The following is a 25,259-nucleotide window of genomic DNA, read 5'->3' on the forward strand; positions in this document are numbered from 1 at the left end:
TGTGTGGAGTTTGCACAATCTCCCTGTTCTGCGTGGGTTTCCTCCGGGTCCTCCGGTTTCCTCCCACAGTCCAAAAATGTGCAGGTTAGGTGAATTGGCCATGCTAAATTGCCCGTAGTGTTAGGTGAAGGGGTAAATGTAGGGGAATGGGTCTGGGTGGGTTGCGCTTCTGCGGGTTGGTGTGGACTTGTTGGGCCGAAGGGCCTGTTTCCACATTGTAAGTAATCTAATCTAATTTAATAATTCTGGAATTCTTTGAAAGTGATTCTTCCACGTTGCAATTTGTAATTATATGTACAGTTCACATTCTGAAGGAAATAAAATTTGTTAAAGGCTGCTTTAACTTTTTCAGTTTGGTTGAGCTGAGCTCTTTTCTCCTGAATAAGATGGTCGTTTGTTCAGTTTAACCTATGGATTTTGGTGTGCGATCTAAGTGAATTGTAGTTGCAAAACTGAATTGTCAGATGTGTCATTTTAAGGTGAGGCTTTAAATTTAGGTTCAGCTGTTTAATTGAATATGAATTAAGTAATGCCACTATTCAAGAAGGACAGTACAATTTGCCAGTATCTTTCTATTTCTTCTTCAACTGAATTTATTGGCGCATGATATATATGGCTCATTTCTTTGAGTTATAAGGTTGTGGGTTCAAGTTGCAACACATCCATCTGGACTAACTCTCCGTGTAGTAGAGTCATAGAGATGGGCTTATGCCCGAAACGTCGATTCTCCTGTTCCTTGGATGCTGCCTGACCTGCTGCGCTTTTCCAGCAACACATTTTCAGCTCATAGAGATGTACAGCATGGAAACACTCTACGGTCCAACCTGTCCATGCCGACCAGGTACCCCAACCCAATCTAGTCGCACCTGCCAGCACCTGGCCCATATCCCTCCAAACCCTTCCTAGTAATGCACCCATCCAAATGCCTCTTAAATGTTGCAATTGTACCAGCCTTCACCACTTCCTCTGGCAGCTCATTCCATACCCGTACCACCCTCTGTGAAAACGTTGCCCCTTAGATCTATCTTATATCTTTCCCCTCTCACCCTAAACCTTTGCCCTCTAGTTCTGGACTCCCTGACTTCAGGGAAAAGACTTTGCCTATTTACCCGATCCATGCCTCTCATAATTTTGTAAACCTCTATAAGGTCACCCCTCAGCCTCAGGCGCTCCAGGGGAAACAGCCCCAGCCTGTTCAACCTCTCCCTATAGTTCAAATTCTCGAACCCTGGCAACATCCTTGTAAGTATTTTCTGGACCCTTTCAAGTTTCACAACATCTTTCCGAAAGGAAGGAAACCAGAATTGCATGCAATATTCCAAAAGTAGCCTAACCAATGTCCTGTACAGCCACAACATGACCTCCCAACTCCTGTACTCAATACTCTGACCAATAAAAGAAAGCGTACCATTATTAAGGAGCTATGAACCTCCACTCCAAGGTCTCTTTGTTCAGCAACACTCGCTAGGACCTTACCATTAAGTGTATAAGTCCTGCTAAGATTTGCTTACCAGTCTCCCATGGGGAGCCTTGTCGAACACCTTACTGACGTCTGTATAGGTCACAGCTACCATTCTGACCTCATCAATCCTCTTTGTTACTTCAAAAAAACTCAATCAAGTTTGTGAGATATGATTTCCCACGCACAAAGCCATGTTGACTATCCCTAATCAGTCCTTGCCTTTCTAAATACATGTACATCCTATCCCTCAGGTGGGCAGCATGGTGGCACAGTGGTTAGCACTGCTGCCTCACAGCGCCAGAGACCCGTGCTCAATTCCCGCCTGAGGTGACTGACTGACTGTGTGGAGTTTGCACATTCTCCCTGTGTCTGCGTGGGTTTCCTCTGGGTGCTCCGGTATCCTCCCACAGTCCAAAGAAAATGTGCAGGTTAGTTGAATTGGCCATGCTAAATTGCCTGTAGTGTTAGGTGAAGGGGCAAATGTCGGGGAATGGGTCTGGGTGTTGCGCTTCAGCGGGTTGGTGTGGACTTGTTGGACCGAAGGGCCTGTTTCCACACTGTAAGTAATCTAATCTAAATTTCCCTACAGTTTATATCTTCCATATCCTTTTCCACAGTAAATACTGATGCAAAATACTCACTTAGTATCTCCCCCATTTTCTGTGGCTCCACACAAAGGCCGCCTTGCTGATCTTTATCTCTCCACTGTGCAGGCACCCTGCCTGTATTTCTGATGAAGGGCTTTTGCCCGAAACGTCAATTTTCCTGCTCCTCGAATGCTGCCTGACCTGCTGTGCTTTTCCAGCACCACAGTAATCTAGACTCTGGTTTCCAGCATCTGCAGTCCTTGTTTTACCTTGCAGATATTTGAGGGGCCCTGTTGTCTCCATAGTTACCCTTTTGTCCTTAATATATTTGTAAAAACTCTTTGGATTCTCCTTAATTGTATTTGCAAAGCTATCTCATGTCCCCTTTTTGCCCTCCTAACTTCCCTCTTAAGTATACTCCTATTTCCTTTATACTCTTCTAAGGATTCACTCAGTCTATCCTGTCGATACCTTACATATGCTGCCTCCTTTTTCTTAACCAAACCCTCAATTTCTTTAGTCATTCAGAATTCCCTATACCTACCAGCCGTTCCTTTCACGCTGACAGGAATATACTTTCTCTGGATTCTCGTTATCTCATTTTTGAAGGCTTCCCATTTTCCAGCCGTCCCTTTACCTGTGAACATCTGCCCCCAGTCAGCTTTCTGAGGGCACACTGCACTGTCTGTTGAGGAAATGAAATAGGGAAGTCATATCCATGTACTGGCCAAAATGTATAGCTCAATCATCATCATAAATAATTACTGAGCTATCATCATGAATGATCACCTCACTATCATCACTTTGCTGTTTGTGGGTGCTTACTGTGTTTCCTCTATTTAGCATGCTTCAAATGTTCTTAGCTGTGAAGCATTTTGAGGCATCTGACATTAAAGCCACTGAATAAATAGAAGTACTACTTTCAAATTATCTGGCTATTTATTCTTTGGCTACTTGTGAAACCTTGTGCAAATTGACTGAGTTTCCAACCAAAAAAATTGCAAATCAAAAGCATTTTGTGGTGGAGCATTGTGAGGATGTAATAGAATGCTTTATAAACATTAACTCTTAAGTCTCAAGTTGATAAATCCTTCTGTTTACAGGTACTAACAATGCCAGGTTAGCAGCAATGCTGAGACAGTTAGCACAGTACCATGCCAAGGATCCAAATAACCTTTTTATGGTTAGAATAGCACAGGTGGGTACACAGTTTTTCCAATTCATAATTATAAATCAATAACTTAATCATTTAAGATAGAATCCCTTCGGCATGCAAGCAAGCCATTTGAAGCTGTCTGTTGAAAAATGGTTCCTAACATTCATTGACCAGATTTTTGTGAATAATAGCCCTTTGATTAAACTAATGGGGCCAGAATCACTTTATAACCTTTATACTTTGATTACAGTAACCCATAGAGCTAATAGATTACACCAGTGTAGTAATGTACCAGTGTCCAGTAACAAAGTGCCTCCAAAAAGTGACAATTATCTGGTGTAGACAATTGAAAGAACTGCCATTATTTTATAGTTAATTCTGTTCTATTAAACGTATATAAAATTTAATCTACTCTAGTACAAAAACAGTTAAGTATAAAATTAATTGTCCAGTGAATGTTGTGCCATGAGTAGTGAATGCATAGTTTCCCCACAGTATGATGGTTATTTGCTTGAGTTGAGGAGGCCATGAATATTATTATTTTCAATGGTAATGGTTTCTTCCCTTAATTGAGACACTAGATGGAGTAGCTTGATTGACTGGAAGGGATCATGGTGGCCATCTTGTCTTATGGCAAGCCAACATAGCATTTGGCAGCTGTTTGTGAAACTGCAGTTAGAATTACATTTTTAAAATAAAGTCAGAATGACCGTTTCACACTTGACTAAGGATGAAGTTGGGTTAATTGCTAATATTGTACAATTTAATTTTAGTAATATATGGTACCAAAAGAAAATCATGGTTTTAAAACTAAAGTTTATTTTGTATTCCTCTGTCTAGGGTTTAACACATCTTGGAAAGGGAACACTCACATTGTGTCCATATCACAGTGACAGACAGTTAATGAGCCAAGTGGCAGTGGCTGGTCTTCTCACTGTACTAGTTTCTTTCCTTGACGTGAAGAACAGTAAGTTTTGTTCAGTTTAATTTACAGAGCTCTGCATGGTTGATTACATTCATAGTAACATTTTAATGACTAGCACGTATCATGTGCTTACAAAATTTTTAAACTTTTTGAAGTGTTTTAATAAAAATTAAGGTTATATGTTAAAACCACTTGGCAATTTTTCAAGTTTTACCTTCTCTTTGCTTTTAGATTTTGGATTAGATCAAATTTAGACAATTCCATTAGTGTAGGAGATTAAACATACTGATATTCACCCACTGAATGTTTTGTCAGTGTATTGTCAAACCTGATTGCTATTTTAATCAACCTATTTGGACATGCTATGACACACATCCCGGGCAGGTAAGACGTGCAACGTGGACATACCACTACCACTGCATCGCAGGACTCTGATAGAATTTGCATTCCCTTTAATGCACCAGAGCACTAAAATGTAGTATTGAACCTAATATGAAAATTGATCTAATTAGCATCACCTTTAAGTGGTAACACACGTGTTAAGAAAAACTTAATACACACCTGTATATATATATAACTTCCAATTTTCTGTAGCATTCACATCACATTTTGTGTTACTATGAAGAAACAACCGGATGAATTTTTCAGTGTTTATTCTTTCCCCCTATTTGCCACCTAACTTGAGAGTATATTGTTTTATTTCACTTCAAGCTTCTCAGTATTGTGCCTTTTGTTTTTCTGTCATATCTGGTTTAACCGTTTGCAGAGGGTTAGCAAGAAGTGGAGAAAGTGAGGTCTGCAGATGCTGGAGATCAAAGTTGAAACTTTATTGCTGGAACAGCACAGCAGGTCAGGCAGCATCCAGGGAACAGGAGATTCGAAGCAAGAAGTGAACAATCTGGATTGAAATTTCAGTACTATGTAAATAGTGTCAGTTTTTGTGTATAATCAAGTACATTTGTTTGCTTCATTTCAATACAACACTACAATTATTCTTTAACTTTACAAGCAGTAGTCACGTCTAACATCAATTTTAATCATCACAAACTTGAACTTTAATAACTAGTGTTGAAACATGCTGCAGCACATGCCTTGATTGTCTAAAGGTACAAGATAAAGTGAAAAAAGTTGTATAACCTGGTTGAATTGATTACCGCTAGAAGACACAGCTGGCATTCCATTAAGTCAATGAATGAGCTCAGACTTTTGCAATTGTTTTAAACAATTTATAAACGATATTTATTTAGCAAGGCAGCTACCATTGGACAAGAAAGAAAAGACGTTTATGCATGGCTGATTTAGTTGTATATTTACGTGGGCTTGACAAACTCAAATTTCCATTTGTTGGAAAATATAAAAAATTAAAATATTTGCAGAACTAACAATTAATATGCAATATTATCTCAATGAATCTGTTTGTTTACAGTAATTCTTGGGAAGTCCCATTATATTCTTTATGGGCTGGTTGCTGCAATGCAGCCTCGTATGCTAGTTACATTTGATGAAGAGCTTCAACCATTGCCAGTGTCAGTTCGTGTTGGCCAGGTATGAAACTGATTGTTTGCAGCATTAATTAAAGCTGTGAACTTTATTTTGTAATCATCTCCAAGACTGCAAACTTGTTAGCAAAATGACTGGCTTTCTTATGAAATCTGTGCAAAATATAAATCTATTTAATCTATGCAAAATATAAATGCTAAAGTAAAGCATTATTGAGTTGCCTACATTTACAAGAATGCTGCTATAATTGCTTTGGTTCCGTGCAATCTGGATTGGAACAGATGGATGTGATTTCATGTCCAATGAGTTCCTGACTGCATCTGGAAAACTTAGTACGTTAACTGCTCAAGACTGTCAAAAAGGACCATTGAGAAAATTCAGACATTGGCAATTTCAAACTTCTGAGACTTAAATACTTTAATATACCAGAACTTTTGGAAACTAGCATAGTAATGCCAGTCTCCACCAATGAACTTGGCTAAAGATTAAAAGGTTTGGAAAAATTATCATTCCAACAAAACCAGAGCTTTAAGTTGCACTTTTTTGCAGATAGCTATGTGCAAGACAACTCAAGACACCATATGTACTACCAGTGTGTTCAAGAGAAAGTTTATGTTGTAGAGTCTGAGTTGTATATCACAGAAATAGCTTTTGGTCCACCTCATCTCCGCCAACCAGACATCCCAATCTAACCTAATTGCATTTGCCAGCATTTGGCCCATATACTCTGTAAACCTTTCCTATTCACATTCCATCCAGATGCCTTTTTAAATATTATAATTGCACCCATTTCCACCACATCCTCTGGCAACTCATTCTGCATACGCGTCATCCACTGCGTGATAAAGTTACTCCTCAACTCCTCTTTCAATCTTTCCCCTCTCACTTTAAACCTGTGTCCTCAATATGACATCCCAACTCTTATACTGTTTACTTTTGACTCCACTTTCAAGGAACTATGTGCTTGCATTCCTTGGTTTCTTCATTCGGCAACTCTCCCCAAGACCCTGCCATTAGCTGTACATGTCCTGCCCTGGTTTGCTTTAACAAAATGCACCATCTACATCTATCTAAATTAAATTCCATCAGCCACTCCTCGGCCCATTGGCCCATCTGACCAAGGTCCCGTTGTACTCTGAAATATTCTTCTTCACTGTTCACTACACCTCTAATTTTGGTGTCACGTGCCAGCCTAGTAACTGTACCTCCTAAATTCACGTCTAAATTGTATATAAATTATGAAAGTAAGTGGATCCAACACCAATCTTTGTTGCACACTGGTGGTCACAGGTTCCGCCCCCTCCTCCACCACCCTCCGTCTCCTACCTTCAAGCCAATTTTATATTCAGTTGGCTAGTTCCCTCGGTCCCATGGTCTAACCTGTCTTCCATGCATAAGCTTGTCAAATGCCTTGCTGAAGTCCATATAGACAACGTCAACAGCTCTGCCTCCTTCTATCATCTTTGTCACCTCTTCCAAAAACTCAATCAAGTTAGATGCAATTTCGTATACACACAATTATGTTGGCTACCCCCAAACAGCCCTTGCTTTTCCAAACGTATATAAATCCTATCTCTCAGAATCCCCTCCAACAACTGAACCACCACTGATGTAAGGCTCACCGTCTATAGTTCCCTGTCTTTTCGTTGTATCTTTTTTAAAACAGTGGCACAATATTAGTGAGCCTGCAGTCTTCCGGCTGTTGATTTAGGCACAATTCTAACACTTAGAAGCAAGTACACATAATATTATAATTCAAACTCTTTTTCCTGTGCAAACGTATTGAATGTTCTCATATTTTATACCATGATATTAGAGTTTTGTTTCCATATTTGCAATCATAGTAACCTTGAATGCATTATTGACTACTCTTTCCCTGTATTATTCCAGCTTTAGTGAAAGGGAAGCTTTGAAAAATCTTGAGAGTCACTTGATGTAATTCTCCCACCTCACCCAGTGCCAGTAATATTAGTAGAAGCATTTGAACTGTTGGCTTGACTGATTGCTTAGCTTGGATTTTGTAGGGCCGGTAATTTGAATTGTTGAAGGAGATTTCTTAACTCCTGATGTTTTGTTTCAGGCTGTAGATGTTGTAGGCCAAGCAGGCAAGCCCAAGACCATCACAGGATTCCAGACACACACTACACCTGTGCTGTTAGCACATGGCGAAAGAGCTGAATTGGCAACAGAAGAGTATGTGCCACTAACTCCAATCCTTGAGGGGTTTGTCATTTTACGCAAAAATCCCAATTATAGTGTGTAGCTTGTGGTTAATTCTTGGTGCTTTGTACATGGAGTTTCTTTGAGTAGTCACCATCCATCCTCAAAAAATACTGTGGGTCCATGGTAAAATATGATCATCAGTCTACTCTTGAGCCGGTTTTAAATATTGGTTCAGAACTTCTATATTTTATATTACTTTACCGCATGATGGATGTACTTCATTAAATTTTGTTATGATGCAGCGATATCTAAATAAAGTTATTTCTTGTCCACCAATAATGGTATTTGTAATTAGTCTGTTTGTGTTAATTGTTCATGCATCTATTCCACATTTAAATAGTAAATGTTACTAATATATTGGATGCAAAATAACTAATTTGAGCTTTATTCTTTACTGATTTGCCCATTATACTCCTTAACACAAGGATAAGATATAGGGAGCAGGAGTAGGCTATTCATGGAGCCTGTTCACCCATTCATTTGAGATTGTGGCTGATCTGTGACTCAGTTTCTACCTTTGCTCCATATACTTTTCATACCTTTTAGTTATTAATCTATTATTTGCAGATTCAGATTGAGCTGTTAATGCAGCATAAATTGCTGTTCGCTGAAGAAAATTCTGGGCTTTTTTTGCCACCCTTAGTAGAAATGATTTCTGATTTTATTCCTAAAAGATTTGGCTCTTAGGTTTTAACTATGTCTGTAGATTTAGATTCCCCAATCAATTTATATCTACCAACACTGTGCCCCTTAATATCTTATAAATTTAAATCAAATCCTCCATTAACCTTCAAATCCAAGTTTGTGCAATCCTAATTTGAGGAATCTTTCATTGTAATTTAATTCTGAGACTGGGTATCATTTTGCTAGTGTTACTCTGTGTCCAGAATCCTCCTTCAAGTGTGATTCTATCCAGGGCTTTATATAATTTTAGTGTAACTTCCCCCTCGTTTATTTCAGTCCTCTTTTTAAAAAAAAGATTTTAAATGGAAGTCTTCTGCAACTGAACAATTGAAATGTACACTTGCTCACAAGGGCTCCTTCAGCAACACCTTTCAAACTCCCAACCTTTACCACCAAGAATATTAAAGTCAGCAGATACATGGGAGCACATTGCCTATAAGTTTTTCTACAAGCAGAACACCATCCTGACTTGGAACTACATCGCCATTCCTTCACTGTCACTGGATCTCAATCTGACTACTTCCTTACTTCTAGCACGGAGTGCCCCATGGACTGCTTTTTGTGGTCAAGAAGACTTCACTACCATCTTCTCCAGGGCAATTATGGATGTGCAATAAATGTCATGCCAGTGGCATTCATGTACTATTAACAACTGTTTTAACAAGTTGCTGTTTCTTTGCTACTTGTCATTGTTACATTATTCGGGATGGAAAATAAGTAAATATCAGTTGGGGAAAGGATTTGGCTTAATAATAGTTGATCCTATTTCTGATATTCCGTGATTTTGAACTGTTTGGATCTGTGGTTTTGTACTGATATTGAATAAGTGTTGAGGTCAGTTTGAACACATTGAGACTTTTGTGTGTATAATAATTGATTTGCATTGCTGTATGATTATTACAGTTTGTGAAAGCAACATTCTTGATGTAATTCTTAATTTTACTTAATACATTAATACTTAATACTTAATTCATATATAGGATATGAAAATGGCCAACAGGTTTATTTCTGCATTAAAATGGAGTAGCGCCCATTTAGTATCTAGAAATTAAAGATTCATAATTCACTTTGTAATTCCAGGGAAACACTTTTCTTATGGAAAGTGCTCAGACGAATAAAACTCATGGTAGAAAGTTGTGGCTGGTACTTAATGTAAGTAGCTTTTGAAGATATGATGTATATTATTGCAAGACCTCAATCTCCAGCCCAGAAATTACACAATGAAAGCTGTGAAGTTTCATTCCTGCGAACAGTAAATTGGTTCTAGAGGTTTTTTTTTGGTTAAATTTTTCTCTCTCCTCCTCCATTTCCTTGTATTCAGTTTGAATCTAATTCACCCTATTTTCTTGCCTCTCCTTCCTTTGTTTCACCATCCTTAAATCCAATTTGTTCAAAAGTAGGTTTGTTGTTTGTCATTCACCAAATATCTCATCATGTCATTGTCAGCTTACATTTGTGAAGACAGCTTGATGCCTTGTTCCAGCAAATTTTAGGCCATCATTTTTACAGATAAAGCTGGGATTTGAATCTGGGGCACAAAAGTAAATGTTCATGTCAGACATAGCAGCAATGGAGTAAAAGCTATTGATGTCGCACCATTACTTATAGGGCATAGCTGATTTCTCAACAAGCTTTGTTCACATCTTGTGCTTAACATAACTGTACAGAATAAAGAATGACTTTCTCCTCTCCCAATTCACTTATGCAATGTATGGTGGGTGGGATCAAAGGGTGAGGAGTTGAAACTGAGTTTTTAATTCTCATTATTATTGTTCAACCTTACACAGCTTCTCCAATCAGCTTGTGCTTCTCTCAACTTGCTGAGAAGCAGATTATTGTTTCATAGCAATTAGAATTTTATCTGTCTGCCTTTTGTGATGCATAGAATATTATTTTAAATACAGATATATTTTAAGATCATTTGATATTGGAGTTTTGTATTTGAACTAATAACGTGGGTCTTGGTCTGTGTGTATGAAGGAATTTAATGATCAGCTTGTCTGATTTCCTACAGCCATGTTTATTTTTAACCAGTATTAGAGAGAGCCTTCTTGGGTGTTTGTGAAGTTTTTTTTGTGGAGAGTTTTATGAGTGGACAGGATATTGAGAAACTTTAGCTTGCTTTCTGTTTAGAAGGATCAGGATTTGTTTTTGGCTGGGGAAGAACCTTTTCTTTAGAAAGCTTTTGCTTTTCAATTCACAGACGTGAAATAGTTTGTCCTGATGAGAGTAGATTGCTTAGAACTGTTAGGAATGGGCTATTTCAGTGGAAGGAATTTTGATTTCAAGGCCTACCACATTATCAAGACCCAGAATTTAAAAGAAGCAGTTAAGTTAAGCCATGGTGCTGTCAGATTTTGCATTACTTGGGCAAAGATATATTTTTCTATACAATTAAGACATTAGAAGACAATCTTGTTTTCCCATCTAGAATAGCATTATGATCTTGACAGTGAAAAAACAGTTTGGGTCTGATCCACTTTGGAACTTGCAAGTCCAAGCCTGGTTATTATCATTACAGCTCTGCTTTGAATTTCCTCACTCAGCCCAATGCTCTTTGGACTGATAGAATATATCAAAAATGGCCTTGAATATAATCTGCCCAAGGTTAGAATAACTTGTTTTGACTTGTGCTCAAAAGTCCTTGAGATGCACCCTAGTGTTTATTTGTATGTGATTCTGTGGTTAATTTTGATAACAGCTATACGTTGACTGGGAAATTTCAGTGAATAATAATTCACACACATGCTCTCTTTTGCACGTTTGCTAATTCACAATACAGTTTGAAAAGGACATGTGTAATATAAAGCTATTGGTCCATTCATTACTTACAGATTAATTTAGTCCAAATTTCTCTGAATAGGTAATCTCTCATTTGTCAATAATGCATCTATGTCAAGACTTTTGAATTATGCTCTTATGTAAGTACAATGTAGTGTGAATTCTAAACATCCTTCATTTGAACCTTGCACTGAAACAAGGAATAACCTTGAATTAGGATAAGCAAAGGAAAAACTAGACTGCAGTTCCATGAACACAGCTGGAAAATGAACACACGAGTTAAAAACAATTTGGCTGAACTTATTCAAGTATTTTTTTCAGGCTTTGGTATTTTCCACAGAACGTCACTGCCTATTGTATCCATCAGCTTTCGGAACAGAGAATGCATTTAATGCCATTCACCTGTTCTTCCCCTTCCCCCTTTTTATTTCTTCAAGATACTCATCTGTTCTTTTAATGGTGCTTCCATCACTGTGTTTTGATGGGGCTTTCTGTGACTTAACAACCCTCTGTTTTCTACCATCCAATATTACCCATTCCAGAAAATATTTGACATTAAATTTTGATACAAAGAATTAAGTCAAGAATCTATGAAAAGCAATCCTAAAATGAGTGAATCTGGGTAATCCAAGATGGAGGGCAGGATGAAGTTGTGGCTGTAAGAGCTGCTCCTTTTTTGGGGCATTTTAGGTGTTGGAGGTGATTTCCTCAAATTCCAGGAGCAGCAATTACTTTTTTGTACTGTTGCATTGTTTTGGATCTTTGCAGGGATGGGGAAGATCAAAACAATGGCACTTTAAAAAGGAGGAAGACAGACAAAGGCAGTGACTACATGGTCAGAGATAGAAAACTATACTGCTGTCTGATGCAGCAGTGAATCTGCAGTTACTACCTTTGCTGTTTGAGTTCAAGTGTTTCTGGACATCAGAGTGCATCTTAGAAAAAAATAGCAAACAGCAAATTCACAGCTGATCTTGGAGGACCCTGTGTAGGAAAGCTCACAGAACAGATAAATGCATAGTTTTTAAGTGTAACCATACTGTAAATCTACAATAGTGAGTAGAGTGAGCTCTTTCATTGTTTTATTGAGATGTGTCCCTTGATTAAATTTTGAAAATATAAGCTATAAGTACTAAGTTAGCCTGGAGTGGTATTTTTTAGAGCAAACAGACGGTGCTATTTTCTGGGTCTGTAGATTGTGAAGGAGCAAAGATGGCCTTTAGTGTGATGTGCTCTTCATGTTGGATGTGGAAATTTAGGGGGAGCTTCCATGTTACTGATGATTGTTTGCCCTTCATTTCAACTCTGATCTCCAGCGTCTGCAGTCCTCACTTTCTCCTAGTTGATTTCATCCATTCATTTTTGTCAACTTTGATATCATTTTCCAAATTAACTTACTGGGAAATCCACACAAGTTGGTTGTTTCCCTAATTTAAAAAAAAATAAACTCTCTGGGACACGCTCCACTTACATAATTACAGAGATTAAAAGAGAAGATCAGCAACAGTCACGCTTAGGATCTCTCATGTATAAAGTGGTGTTGCTGCAGTTTAACCAGCAAAAAAAAAAATACCTTGTCAGCACAGCATATTGGTAGTAGCAATATGAGCAACATAATTAATCTAGATCAACAGGTTTATTTGGAAGCACTAGCTTTCGGAGCGCTGCTCTTTCTCCACAATCACCTGCCGAAGGAGCAAAGCTCCGAAAGCTACTGCTTCCAAATAAACCTGTTGGACTATAACCTGGTGTTGTGATTTTTGGCATTATTATTCTAAGCAATCAGTGAATATTTAACTGTCCAATGAATGTAACATTCACTTGAGTATTGTGGATGTTGTTGCTCCCAAGTAGAATATCATCTGATTTCAGATGTGATCTCTTTCAACAACTTCTTCAGAGATGTCAATTTTGAATCAGATTCAATATTTATGAATGGTGTTTTCAATGCTTTGAAGAATGATCCTTTTTTCTTCTTTCTTGGGTTTGCCAGAGATGAGAGATTTCCACTGTTTGGCACATAGTATCTCAGAAATGTGCTAATTTCAATGCAAATTCCGATCTTCAAGGCCAATCCAACATATGGTGTTTAAAGAGAATCTCAACTCAACTGCTAGTCAGTTTCAACAAGAACTGACTTCAGAGTCATGTTTGGAGGAGCAGTGTGAGTGGGCGATACATCAGATCCTCCAATTACAGATTCCATCTCCCCCACTCCCTGCTCCAGCATAAATTTTCCCTCTCCTGTCCTTGCTGTTCCTCCCGAAACAGAATCTGTGGTTGAGGAAGCAACAAGAGTGAGAAGGAGTGAACCTGACTTTGTAGGTCTAAAGTAGTTATTCTAGCCAGTCTCTCCGCCACCATGTAGGAAATATTTGGCTGTTCTGCTTTTTGACCAGATGTTAAACCTTTTAACATACTCCAGGAAGCCAAAGAGGGGAAGCAGAAAAAGAAAAATGAGCAAGTGTCAGAAAGCCCAGAAGATCAGTAACAAGGCCATGAACAGCCCCAAGGGAGCTACCATTTCACTGTGCAACAGCTGTAGGCCTAGCTCCCATCCATGCAGTGTTGAAGGTGGACCTTTCACTTTTTTGCTGTGATAAAGACCTGATGAATTTGCAGCATATCATTTTGAAGATAAGTGAGAAATGGTGAAACTTCACAGATTTCCCCAGTTAATAGAATGATTAAGGGTTCAGGTCTGGGTCTAGTGCCCATACAGAAAGTTTGGGCCTGGAAATAAACTTCCATATAATAAAGAGCGTCAATCATGATGAAAGCCCTGTGAACAGCTGGGCTGGGGAGATTCAAACAATCCTGTAAATTTGTCCTCCTCTGGGGCTCAGCTGGATGTGGATGGTATCTTCACATTGCTGCTTGCATTTTGGTCACTTAACATAATAATTCCACATTTCTAAACCTGATACTTTTCAGGCAATTGGATGCAATTTGTTTTTAATGTTCAAAGAGGTAATTGCACCTACAGCATCAGATCTGCCTGTTCCCTTTGGACCTTACTGTATAGTTTGCTTTCTGTTTAGTGATTGTGTCAAATGTTAAGGTCTCTGAGAGGTGAACTCTCCTGCACATTGAAAGAACTGTTATTTACCATTCATCTCTTGCCATTTCAGTTCAGTGTCATGATTCTCAGAATATGCGACATTGCAGCTCATCACCTGCCACAATCAGCTGTGAGCTGACCCTTGCACTGTAGTTGGCAGTGCATCTCTCTTCCTGTTCATCCTGATTTGCTTGTCATTCCAGTTTACTAAATGTTTGGTAATCATGAATCAGCATTGTAAATGACATTCCCTGATGTATACATAGCAAATACACAACAAGACGTGGGATTGGAAGAAGGGGTGGAGTCAGAGGAAAGGGGAGGGGTAGCAGCATCCACAGGGGTATTGGTGTCAGTGCTTTTAGAGCTTGCATTCTTTTAACACTTGAAGAGAAACAGTTTCTTTTAAGTATTGGATGATAGGCCTGCTTTGAGTAGTGTGAGGTGGTACTGAGCGAGAAGTTGACTGTGTGTATATGGCAACACATGGCACTGAGCCTGGATTTCAGGATGCGATGAGAACTGCCCAAGGAGCATTATATGCCACACAAATACCTGTAAATCTGGGTGGATGAGAAATATGAAACATGGAGCTTCAGTTGGAAACCATGTGGGGCAAGTCAGAGCCGGCGGCAGCAACTGAGGATGGTGATATGGCTGTGGAAGTGAGTTTTGACACCATTTCATCAAGTGCTAGGAGGGAACTAGGAACCAATGATGGTGAGTAAGCTGCAAAATGCAATCCAACATTCCATTGGAGAGAAGAGCAAAACTTTTAGTTGGGCATACCTGGAAGAGAAATGTTAACTCTAATGAAGTGTGTCTGGACTCAACATTAAATCCACGTTCTCTCTGTAGATGAAGCCAGACCTGCTGAGTTTCTCCACTTTGTTTTTATTTCAGATCTCCAGCACCTGCAGTATTTTGCTTTTATTTTGAGTGTTTAATTCAGTGCTACATCTCTTCCAGGTATAAAACAAAGAATTGCAGATGCTGCAGACCTGAAACAAGAACAGAAATTGCTGGCAAAGCTCAGCAGGTCTGGCAGCATCTGTGGAGAGAGTGTGTGTTAATTTGAGTCCAATAACTCCTTGGAGGTGAAAGGGATTGGAAAATGATAATTTTCATGTTGACAGAGTAGAAGGAGGATCCAGTGAAATGGATGGTGTGGGTGCACAACATAAAAGACAAATAGAGTGCTAATGGCAATAAAGAGATCTAGATGTAAAGCAGGTGCTTAGATATGTGAAAAGTCAAAAGTAATTTGGCTTTGCTGAAAATAAACCCATCAACTCTTCAGTTCCAAAGAAGAGTCATTGGACCTGAGACATTACCTTTGTATCACTCTCGACAAATGCTGCCAGATCTGATATATTTCTCCAGTGCTTTGTGCATGCTGGGCTGAAATAAACACAATGTTTCACCTTGGTTTTCTACCACTTCCAGTTTTGCCCAACTAGAAGAAGTTTTGCTCTTCAGTGGAATTTCTGTTTGAATGTTTCAGTTTCATTGCTTTCTATTTCCCTGCAAGTGTTTTATAAAACATTTTCCAAAAGTTGCTTTCACAGCCATATCTCCTTCCTCAGTGACTACTTCCAGCTCCAATTTATCCCATGCAGATTCCAGCTGAAGTTCGATCCTTATTGTCCCAAATTGACCCAGGATTACAGATAGCTCTGTGGCATACAGTGCCCCTTGGCTAGCTGTTATCAACAAATGCTGAAATATATTTCAAGTTATTCAACTTGAAGTGTTAGCAATGTTTGTCTCTCTCTGCAGATGCTGACAGGCCTGCTGAAGTTTCTCCAGCACTTTGATTATATTTTAGATCTCCAACATCTGCAGTATTTTGCTTTTAAATTGGAGCTGACCATTTAAAGCTGCAAAAGATTTTTCCATTAAATTAGATTTAACTAAGTTGAAACCTTGAAGTGCATCATGAATCAAGAGATCAAGTTCAAGGCATTAAGAAAAGTAAACCAGAGAATCCACAGAAAATCAATGATGACAAGTTGTGAATTTATGTACTTTGTCATCGTCCAACATGTAGAATGTTTAATATTAATCTATGTTGTTCAATAAATCCTGTTGATTTTCATTCTGAATTAATGATTATTCTTTTTGCTAGTAAGGTTTTTCCCAACAAGAATTTTCTTACTCTAGGGTTGAGTATAAAGTCCAAATCCCAACAGGTGTACATTGCCACAGCAATTCAGACTCTAAGGGAACTGTAATACTTTTTCAGCACAAAGGATTTACAACTCTCGCATCTTTTCTTGAACTTGATGCCTAGATATTAACACCCAATCTCATTTAATGAGCCCAATTAAAATGAATTTCTCTCAACCCATCAGAAATTAGTGGTGGTTGAGGTATTTAACATGAGTCAAATAGCATTCCATGCCTCAAGAAGGCCATCCAAGTTTGCCTGTGCTGTCAAAAGCTGTGTCCCTTGCTGACAGGCATGCAGTGTTTGGTTGAGGTATCTGGCATTACAAGGAAAGTGGCACCATTGAAAACTATATCCTTACACATGCCTCAAACTTTGCAACCACTCTCACTTTGACAATCTCCTGCCAACAGCATCACAGCATCTAGAATCACAGAATCCCTACAGAGCAGAAAGAGGTCATTTGACCCATTGAGTCTGCACTAACCCATTGAAGAGCATTAAACCCAACTGCCTATTTAATCCCTGCAATGCCTCACCCAGCATAGCTTATCCACCTAACCTGGACATTTTTGGACTGTGGAAAGAAACTGAAGCACCTGGTGGAAAACCACACACACATAGAGAAAACGTGCAAACTCCACACAGACAGTCACCCAAGGCTGGAATCAAACCCGGGTCACTGACACTGTGTGGCAACAATGCTATCCACTGAGCTGCTGTACCGCCCCTATCCCTCACTCTACCATGTCGTATGATCCAGAGTGGATTTTGGATCTGAGCTTCAGTGTATTACCAGCAGCAGCCATCACTCCCATTGGTCTTGTTGGCAATAAAGAGCTTCCAACCTCAGATTGTCAGGCAGCTCTTAGGAGTGGAATTTCCACCCCATTTGGGGCTTGATCACACGGCATACTGGGCGTCAGTTTTAACCAGTCATTGTTTCTTAACATCACAAACTGCAATTCAAAATACTTTGTGACAGTGTTTTGTGGTGTCTTGAGGGTGCAAAAGATGTTAGCAAAAATGAAGTTTGTTCTATTTTACTAGCTGATATTTTACTATGATCATATTAGTTTAAATGGCTGCACAGCTCTTGGATTGTTCATGTACCTAAAAATGCTTGCCCTTTAAAGCAATTTGGGAAACATTCTGGCATAATGGATGATACATAAGAATGTTTCTTGTCACAGTTTATAGAAGGGCTTTCACCAAAATGTCTAACCAGTTAATCATTGGACAAAATAATAGCTTATAGAGTGGTAGAGATGTACAGCATGGAAACAGACCCTTCAGTCCAACCTGTCCATGCCGACCAGATATCCCAACCCACTCTAGTCTCACCTGCCAGGACCCAGCCCATAACCCTCCAGACCCTTTCTATTCATATACCCAACCAAATGCCTCTTAAATATTGCAATTGTACCAGCCTCCACCACTTCCTCTGGCAGCTCATTCCATACACGTACCACCCTCTGCATGAAAAAGTTGCTCCGTAAGTCTGTTTAATATCTTTCCCTGCCCACCTAAACCTATGCCCTCTAGTTCTGGACTCCCTGACCCTAGGGAAAAGATTTTGCCTATTTACCCTATCCATGCCCCTCATAATTTTTTAAACCTCTATAAGGTCACCCCTCAGCCTCCGACGCTCCAGGGAAAACAGCCCCAGCCTGTTCAGCTTCTCCCTATAGCTCAAATTCTCCAACCCTGGCAACATCCTTGTAAATCTTTTCTGAACCCTTTCAAGTTTCATAACATCTTCTTAACCCTTGTTTAAAGCGTTTCTATTTTTGTCAAATGATGCACTCTATATTGCTTTGTCTCAATGCTTCTGTGTATTCTGAAAATTAAGGAATCAATGTTAATTTTATTTTGTTTGCATATCTCTAACATTGTGATATTTGAAAGCCTTAGGAAACATGGTGGTTATTTCATGTGACCAACAGGGCTTGTGCGATGAGTAGGATGATTGTCGTTCTTGGGCATTATTTTGCTGTCACATTTTGTATAAGGTTGCATCTTTTAAATCAAAAGAGTTTCCATGCTTGAAATTTTGTTTTACTCTCTAGAAAAACAAACATGCTGAGAGCCTGAATTCTAAAATTCATGATTAAATGAGTGCAATTTTCAGTTTTAGGTTGAGGACTTTAGGTTGAGGTCATTATTTCCTGATGAAACACTGAGTGTATTGTTACAATTTTGACTATTTTTTAACTACAACACCATGTCCCACAGAATGATAATACCACTGGTTTAAGGTGAAGTGCTTTAGCAGCAGATGCTCAAACACAGTAACCCTGTCATGCAAGGAGTCAAATGCTAGACGTATAAGTGCATGGTCTTACACCCAACTTTCACGTAAGCCTTCAAGCTACCATTATGCCAAACAAATTTCTGCATTAGCTACATGCCTAATAATGACAGCAGTATTGTAGAAGAACCTAAACTGGATCATGTGCAATGCTCTTGCCATCTAAGTCAAATGCTTTATATTTAACAGTGTTGGATCTTAATTCCAAGTTGCTGTACACTTCATCCTTCTGTGCAATTTGCCTGTGCAAGTTGGAGGCTTGCACCCATTTCACATTTTTGCAACAATTAAAGCTTGCAGATTGATTCTAAACTTCACATATGGCTTTGAAAACAATCTTCCTTTGTCTAGGAGTTCCACAGAATGAAGGAGAGCTCATTGAACAAAGATTCTTTGCACAACCTGCATACCAATGTCCTGTTCTTTCACAGAGGTTCTCTCTTCCAAATATAACTTATCAACAGATCAATATATCCTGAGGAGTGTGTGTCAGGACCTTGAAGTTCTATTCTACTGACTATGGTAATTGGCAGGAGGTTAAACTTCCTTAAACAGATAAATACCTCACACCAGGCAACCTAAAGAGTTAGAGTTGCAGGCTGTGGAGTGTTCTGCATTACTTACCTTAATAGTTATCCATGAAAGTTTGAAGGAATTAAAATCTACTCGAACTCCGCATTCCCCACACCCATCCCCTCACCACAGACACCTGACCTTAAGCCCCTGATACTCTACCATCACTCCACTGCCACCAGACGTCCAATAGTCAATCCCCTTTCTAAACTCAAACCAATCTTGTATGTTTTTCCTCTTCCGCTACCCATGACCTACGCAGTAATGTGGTTTAACCCCCAAATCCCTTCCTGGCATTGAAGCAACCCAATCTATCTATCATTCTACCCAGTTACCTTCCACTCTATCCCCTCACTTACTTGATGCCTACTCCCATTTCCATCTATCTACCTAATCCCTCACCAACTTACCTGGCTCTTTACCCTGCACTCAGCTGATACCTGTGACTTCCCTACCCCCTTGCAATACTCCCATTTTAGCCTCTTGCCATGCTACCTTTTTGCTACTCTACCCCACAACCAGCTTCCATTTTGTCTGCTGACCCACTTACCTTCCACTCTAAACCCTCAGCAAACTGGAACTACCACCTTAGCCCATCACCTACCTCCCATTTTTCCCTTACTGAGCTATCGCCCTACGCCAATCTACTACCATATCTAATCACCCACTCATCTGTCACCTGACCCCTTACCCACCTGCCACACTTCCATCTACTTAACTGCCATATTAACACATCACCCACCTGGCATTCTCCCTGTTACATTGGTGCCCTAATGACTTGATTAGAGTGGTGCTGGAAAAGCACAGCCAGTCAGGCAGCATCAGAGGAGCATGAAAATCAACGTTTTGGGCAAAAGCCCTTCATCAGGACTGAACTTCCTGACCGGCTGTGCTTTTCCAGCACCATGCTAATCTAGACTCTGATTTCCAGCATTTGCAGTCCTCGCTTTTGTCCTAATGACTTATTCATCCACCCATCACCCTACACATTCACTTATTTCACTTACGCACTTAGCTCCTGTCAGCTCTCAAAGAGGCTTTGGAATCTGTGGAGATTCACTCCAAAGCTGCCTTCATATTTGCTGGACTCCATCTATTGGAATGGATCCTGCATTGGAAGTCATGCCTGATGACTATTTTAAAACTGATTTGGGTTGGAAGTAGTCATTCTCACCCAGATTGGGGGATTTGTGCCATGGATAGCTTAATGAGTAGGTAAGTTGTAGGAAATTGAGTTAAATGTAGGACAGTATGAGGTTGTCTTCTTTGGATCTAAGAAAACTGGGAATATTTTCTCAGTAAGCAACATTAAGAAATGCAGAAGAGAAAATAGATTTTGTTGTCTGTGTACAAATAACACTGCAGGTCAGTGGAAGCTCTGAAATATAATCCTAACTCAGTCTGGTGCCCATGTGACTCCAGCCTTGCATCAACATGATTGACTCTTAACCTATTCTTAGAAGTGGCCCAACAAGTCAGTTGTATCAAATTGCTATGGGAATGGACCACTCTGCTAAATCCAAGATATCAAATGAGAGCACCTAGTCTTGTCAACTCTGCAAAGATCTCCTCTCTAATGTCGGTGAAATGTTGGGTGAACTGTCTTACAGATAGGCCAAACAAAATCTCAACACTGTAACATTTGCAGAATCAGGCCTTCATTGAAAGCTTGATTGTCTCCATTATCAGCCATGGTTATTTCCTATCCCATAGAGCTGGGAGAACTGCTTTATGGTTGATGGGAGTGGCCTGGGGAATCATCAACATTGCTCTTCAAGCCATGAAATCTGAGTTCAAACAGAGGCAAGAAACCTTAACTGATTATCAGACAGTGAATTATTACCTCTCAAGGTTAAATAGAACTTTGAGGAAGTACAGTACTTAGGAAGAACACAGAATGGTAGTGGATTTCGATGTCCATCATGAAATATGGCTTGGTTAGTACTTATGCCCGAAACGTCGATTCCTCTGCTCCTTGGATGCTGCCTGACCTGCTGCGCTTTTCCAGCAACACATTTTTCAGCTCTGATCTCCAGCATCTGCAGTCCTCACTTTCTCCCTTGGTTAGTACAGCAAACTTATTATTATCAAGCACCTATGGGACCAGGAATGTGCCAATTGATCAATTATTCTGGATAATCAAGAGGTCCTCATAATGTAAAAACACACACACTAAGTAATAAAAATATAATGTATAGGGTATACACATCACTGTCACACTTTCTTAGCAGCATAAATTACTTCATTATGCAACTGGCAGAGAGCCTTCACATTCGTAACCTCAACTGACTACTTGGACGTCGGTAGATTGCAGTATTTGGAATTGAATCAACTATTGATATTTTATGTGGCCATACAAATGAACAACAAATACATTTATTTCAAGGTAAATAAACTAAAAATGATAATAATTAAACAGAAAAGTACAGTAAGGAGTATTTGAGGTATATCATTTTTGCTGGTTTTCCAAGCGTGCTGATTAAAAAATGTTTGCTGTCTCTCCCATTAACTGTGCCCTGAAGAATTTTTTTATTCTTTCACAGGATGAGAGTATTGTTGGCTGGGCCATCATTTGTTGCCAACCCAAATTTCCCTTGAGAAAGTTGCAGCCAGGCACATTATTTAACTGCTGCAGTCCATATACAGTAAGCACACCCTGTTAGAGTGCTGTTAGGAAAGTAGTTCCAGGATTTTGACCCAGCGACAGTGAAGGAACAATGACTTGGTCACAATGATGTATAGCGTTCAGGGGATTTTGCATGTGGTAGTGTTCCCATATATCCACTGTCCTTGTCCTTCTAGATGGTGGATAGATCATGGGTTTTGAAAGTGCCATTCAAGGAACCTTAGAGAGTTGCTGCAATGCATTGTTTTTTTCAGTGGATTGCTTTGTTTTGGATTGTATCAAAATTCTTGAGTTGTACTCATCCAATCAAATGGAAAATGTTCTGTCACATTCCTGATTTGTACATTGTGGACAACCTTTGAGGAGTCAGGCAAAACTACTAGAATGGGATGAAACAATTAAGAAGAGAACCAACATGAGGGAATACTTGACCTTGTCCTCACCAATCTAACAGTCATAAGTGCATCTGTCATGACAGCATTCAGAGCATTTACCAAGATACAGTCCTTGTGGAGGCAATGGTTTAGCTATCTGAGGATGCCTTCCGTGTCATTTGGCACTGTTGTTGCTCTAAATATGGCAAATTAACAACCAATCTAACAGCACATGTACACATTCAGATGCTGCTGGCCAGATCTTCTGCATCTCCATTGGACATGATACTACTGCAAGGTTATAAAAGCTCACACTGCAAAACAGCACATGGAACTATGTGGACATGGTCTCTTTTAAACAGGCAGCTATTCCAAAATAATGCTGGGGCTCATACAATCCCTGAGCTCTAAAAATTGTTCCTTAATTTACATCAATTAGTATGGTTGGGCTACATGTAAAAATATTATATATACTGAAGGATAGTCCATCACTAATTTCCCACATAGTGAATTTCTGTTCGAGCAGTTATAAGGACAGATACAAGTCAACAAAATGGCAGGTTCTGCAGTCAAATGTGGGCCGGGCCAGGCCAAGACAAATAAGGAGACAATTTCATTGAATTCCTACAAGGCAGAAAGAGGCCATTTGGCCCATTGACTCTGCACCAACTCTCCAAAGAGTATCCCACTCTGACAATCCCACCTGTACCATACCTAGCCTGCGCATCTACCAGGCAATTTAGCATGGTCATTCCACCTAACCTGAACATCTTTGGACTATGGAAGGAAACCAGAACAAATGTGGAGAACATGCAAACTCCACAGAGATAGTCACCCAAGACTGTATTGAACCCAAGCCTCTGGAGCTGTGAGGCAGCATTGCTAACCACTGAGCCACTGTGCCAATCATTGCCTTCTCTGAAGGGCAGTTGTGAGTTGACAAGGATTACATGGTCACCATTAGGCTAGTTTTTTTATTCCAGATTTTTATTGAATTCATGTTTGACCATTTAGCTTGGTGAGATTCCAACCCATAACCTTTAGCCTGTAGTTATTGATTACTAATGAAGTGATAAAAGGGAGGTAATGGCCTCGTGATGTTATTGCTAGATTATGAATCCTGAAACTTGGCTAATGTTCTGGGGACCTGGGTTCCAGTCTTGTCACAGTAAATGGTGGAATTTAATTTCAAAAAAATCTGAAATTAAGAATCTAATGATGACCATAAATCCCATTACTGATTTTTGGAAAAACTCATCCGATTCGGTAATGGCCTTGAGGGAAGGAAATCTGTCATTCTCATTTAATCTGACCTACATGTGACTCCGGATCCACAACAAGGTGGTTGACTCTTAACTGCCCTCTGGGCAATTAAAGATGAGCAATAAATTCTGTCTTAGCCAGAAATGTCCACATCCCATGAGTAATTTTTTTTCTAATCATCCAAAATGCCGCTGTTTTCCATATTGTATAATGACAAGAAGGGAAGTCAAAGAATCTTGTAACAACTTGAAAGGATTTTATGGAATTTAAAACAGGATTGAGTAAAGGGATATAATGGTCCATATAATATCACTCAATAATATAAATCAACTACAACTCATTACAACGAAAATGTAAAATATTGGAGTTGTTCCCATTAATGACAGGTTTGTGGATGAGGTTTCCCAATTTGTTACGATTCCAAATGGGATTCCGTCAAATGGCTATAATCCTGGGTAAGGAGCAATGAGCTGACTCCTTCCTTTACTTGACCTCAGTCAGTTGAAACAGGGTTAATTTAGAAAAAGATATTGTCAATATTTGTCAATTTTTTTCCCAGACCGAAATATCTTTATGTTCTAAGAGGAGTTGATTTAACCAAACTTTTTTGAGTTCAAGTGGCAGTGAGTTTATTAACTACTAAAAAAGACAAAACATAAAAAAAGATTTGATATGACAGGTGAGTCCAAAACGTAACAGTTAAAACAAAGTCTTTGCTTGTCCATGATTAATAAATGATGAAACGTTGCAGGTGTCAAATGGATGGTTCTAGAAGTGCTGACTTTTTCACCTGGCTAGAATGACAAAATCCCTACAGCATAGAAGCAAGCCATTCAGCCCATTGGGTCCATACCAACCCCCGGAGGAGCATCCCACACAGACTCACCTTCCCTTCCGTCTCCCTGTGACCCTGCATTTCCCTTTGGCTATTCTACCTAGCTTGTGCATCCCTGGACACTATGGGCTATGTAGCACGGCCAAACCACATAACTGGCACATCTTTGGACTGTGGGAGGAAACCGGAGCAATCGGAGAAAACTGATGCTGACACGAGGAGAATGTGCTAACTCCACCCAGACAGTTGCTCAAGGCTAGCATCAAACCCAGGTCCCTAGTGCTGAGAGGCAGCAATGCTAACTACTGAGCCATTGTGCCACCCATTTCATTCTCTAAAGGCAGGGTGAATTGACAATGGTTACATGGTCACTAATGGCTAGGTATTGTATCACATGGCAAAGCCAGCAGGTAAATCATGGCAGGCTTCTCATGGGCTTAGGGATGACATCATGATCAGGTAGTCTCCAACCACAACGCCATAAGCAAACACATAGATCTAGATACCATCTATCAATCCCTCAGAAAACTAACAGGAAATGACATCACCACAAACCCCAGGAACCCCGTCCAAGACAAACATATAAATAGAAAGCAGGAGACAACAGCTTCGCTTCACTTGGAGGTCGCCACTGATGATGTTACCTAGCCAGGTAATGAAACGTCTGGATAGTAAACCTACAGCTCAGCGAGCAAACCTACACCCTTGAGCTTAACATTTGCACAACA

General features: G+C 39.6%; 1 protein-coding gene across 1 annotated transcript in view; it reads left to right on the plus strand.

The window, feature by feature from the left end:
* psmd2 (proteasome 26S subunit ubiquitin receptor, non-ATPase 2) overlaps positions 1-8,132 on the plus strand; it is an 80,461-nt gene extending 72,329 nt beyond the window's left edge. Inside the window, exons 18-21 of the mRNA XM_043702323.2 lie at positions 3,153-3,247; positions 4,046-4,172; positions 5,557-5,675; positions 7,711-8,132. Of these exons, the coding sequence (XP_043558258.1) occupies positions 3,153-3,247; positions 4,046-4,172; positions 5,557-5,675; positions 7,711-7,893 (524 nt within the window). The 3' untranslated portion in view covers positions 7,894-8,132. The remainder of the gene's footprint in view (positions 1-3,152; positions 3,248-4,045; positions 4,173-5,556; positions 5,676-7,710) is intronic.
* Positions 8,133-25,259: the final 17,127 nt, after the last annotated feature.

The sequence above is a fragment of the Chiloscyllium plagiosum genome, unplaced genomic scaffold, assembly GCF_037043375.1.
Source record: "Chiloscyllium plagiosum isolate Xiang-an unplaced genomic scaffold, Cpla_swu_hap1 HiC_scaffold_13, whole genome shotgun sequence".
NCBI lineage: Eukaryota > Metazoa > Chordata > Chondrichthyes > Orectolobiformes > Hemiscylliidae > Chiloscyllium > Chiloscyllium plagiosum.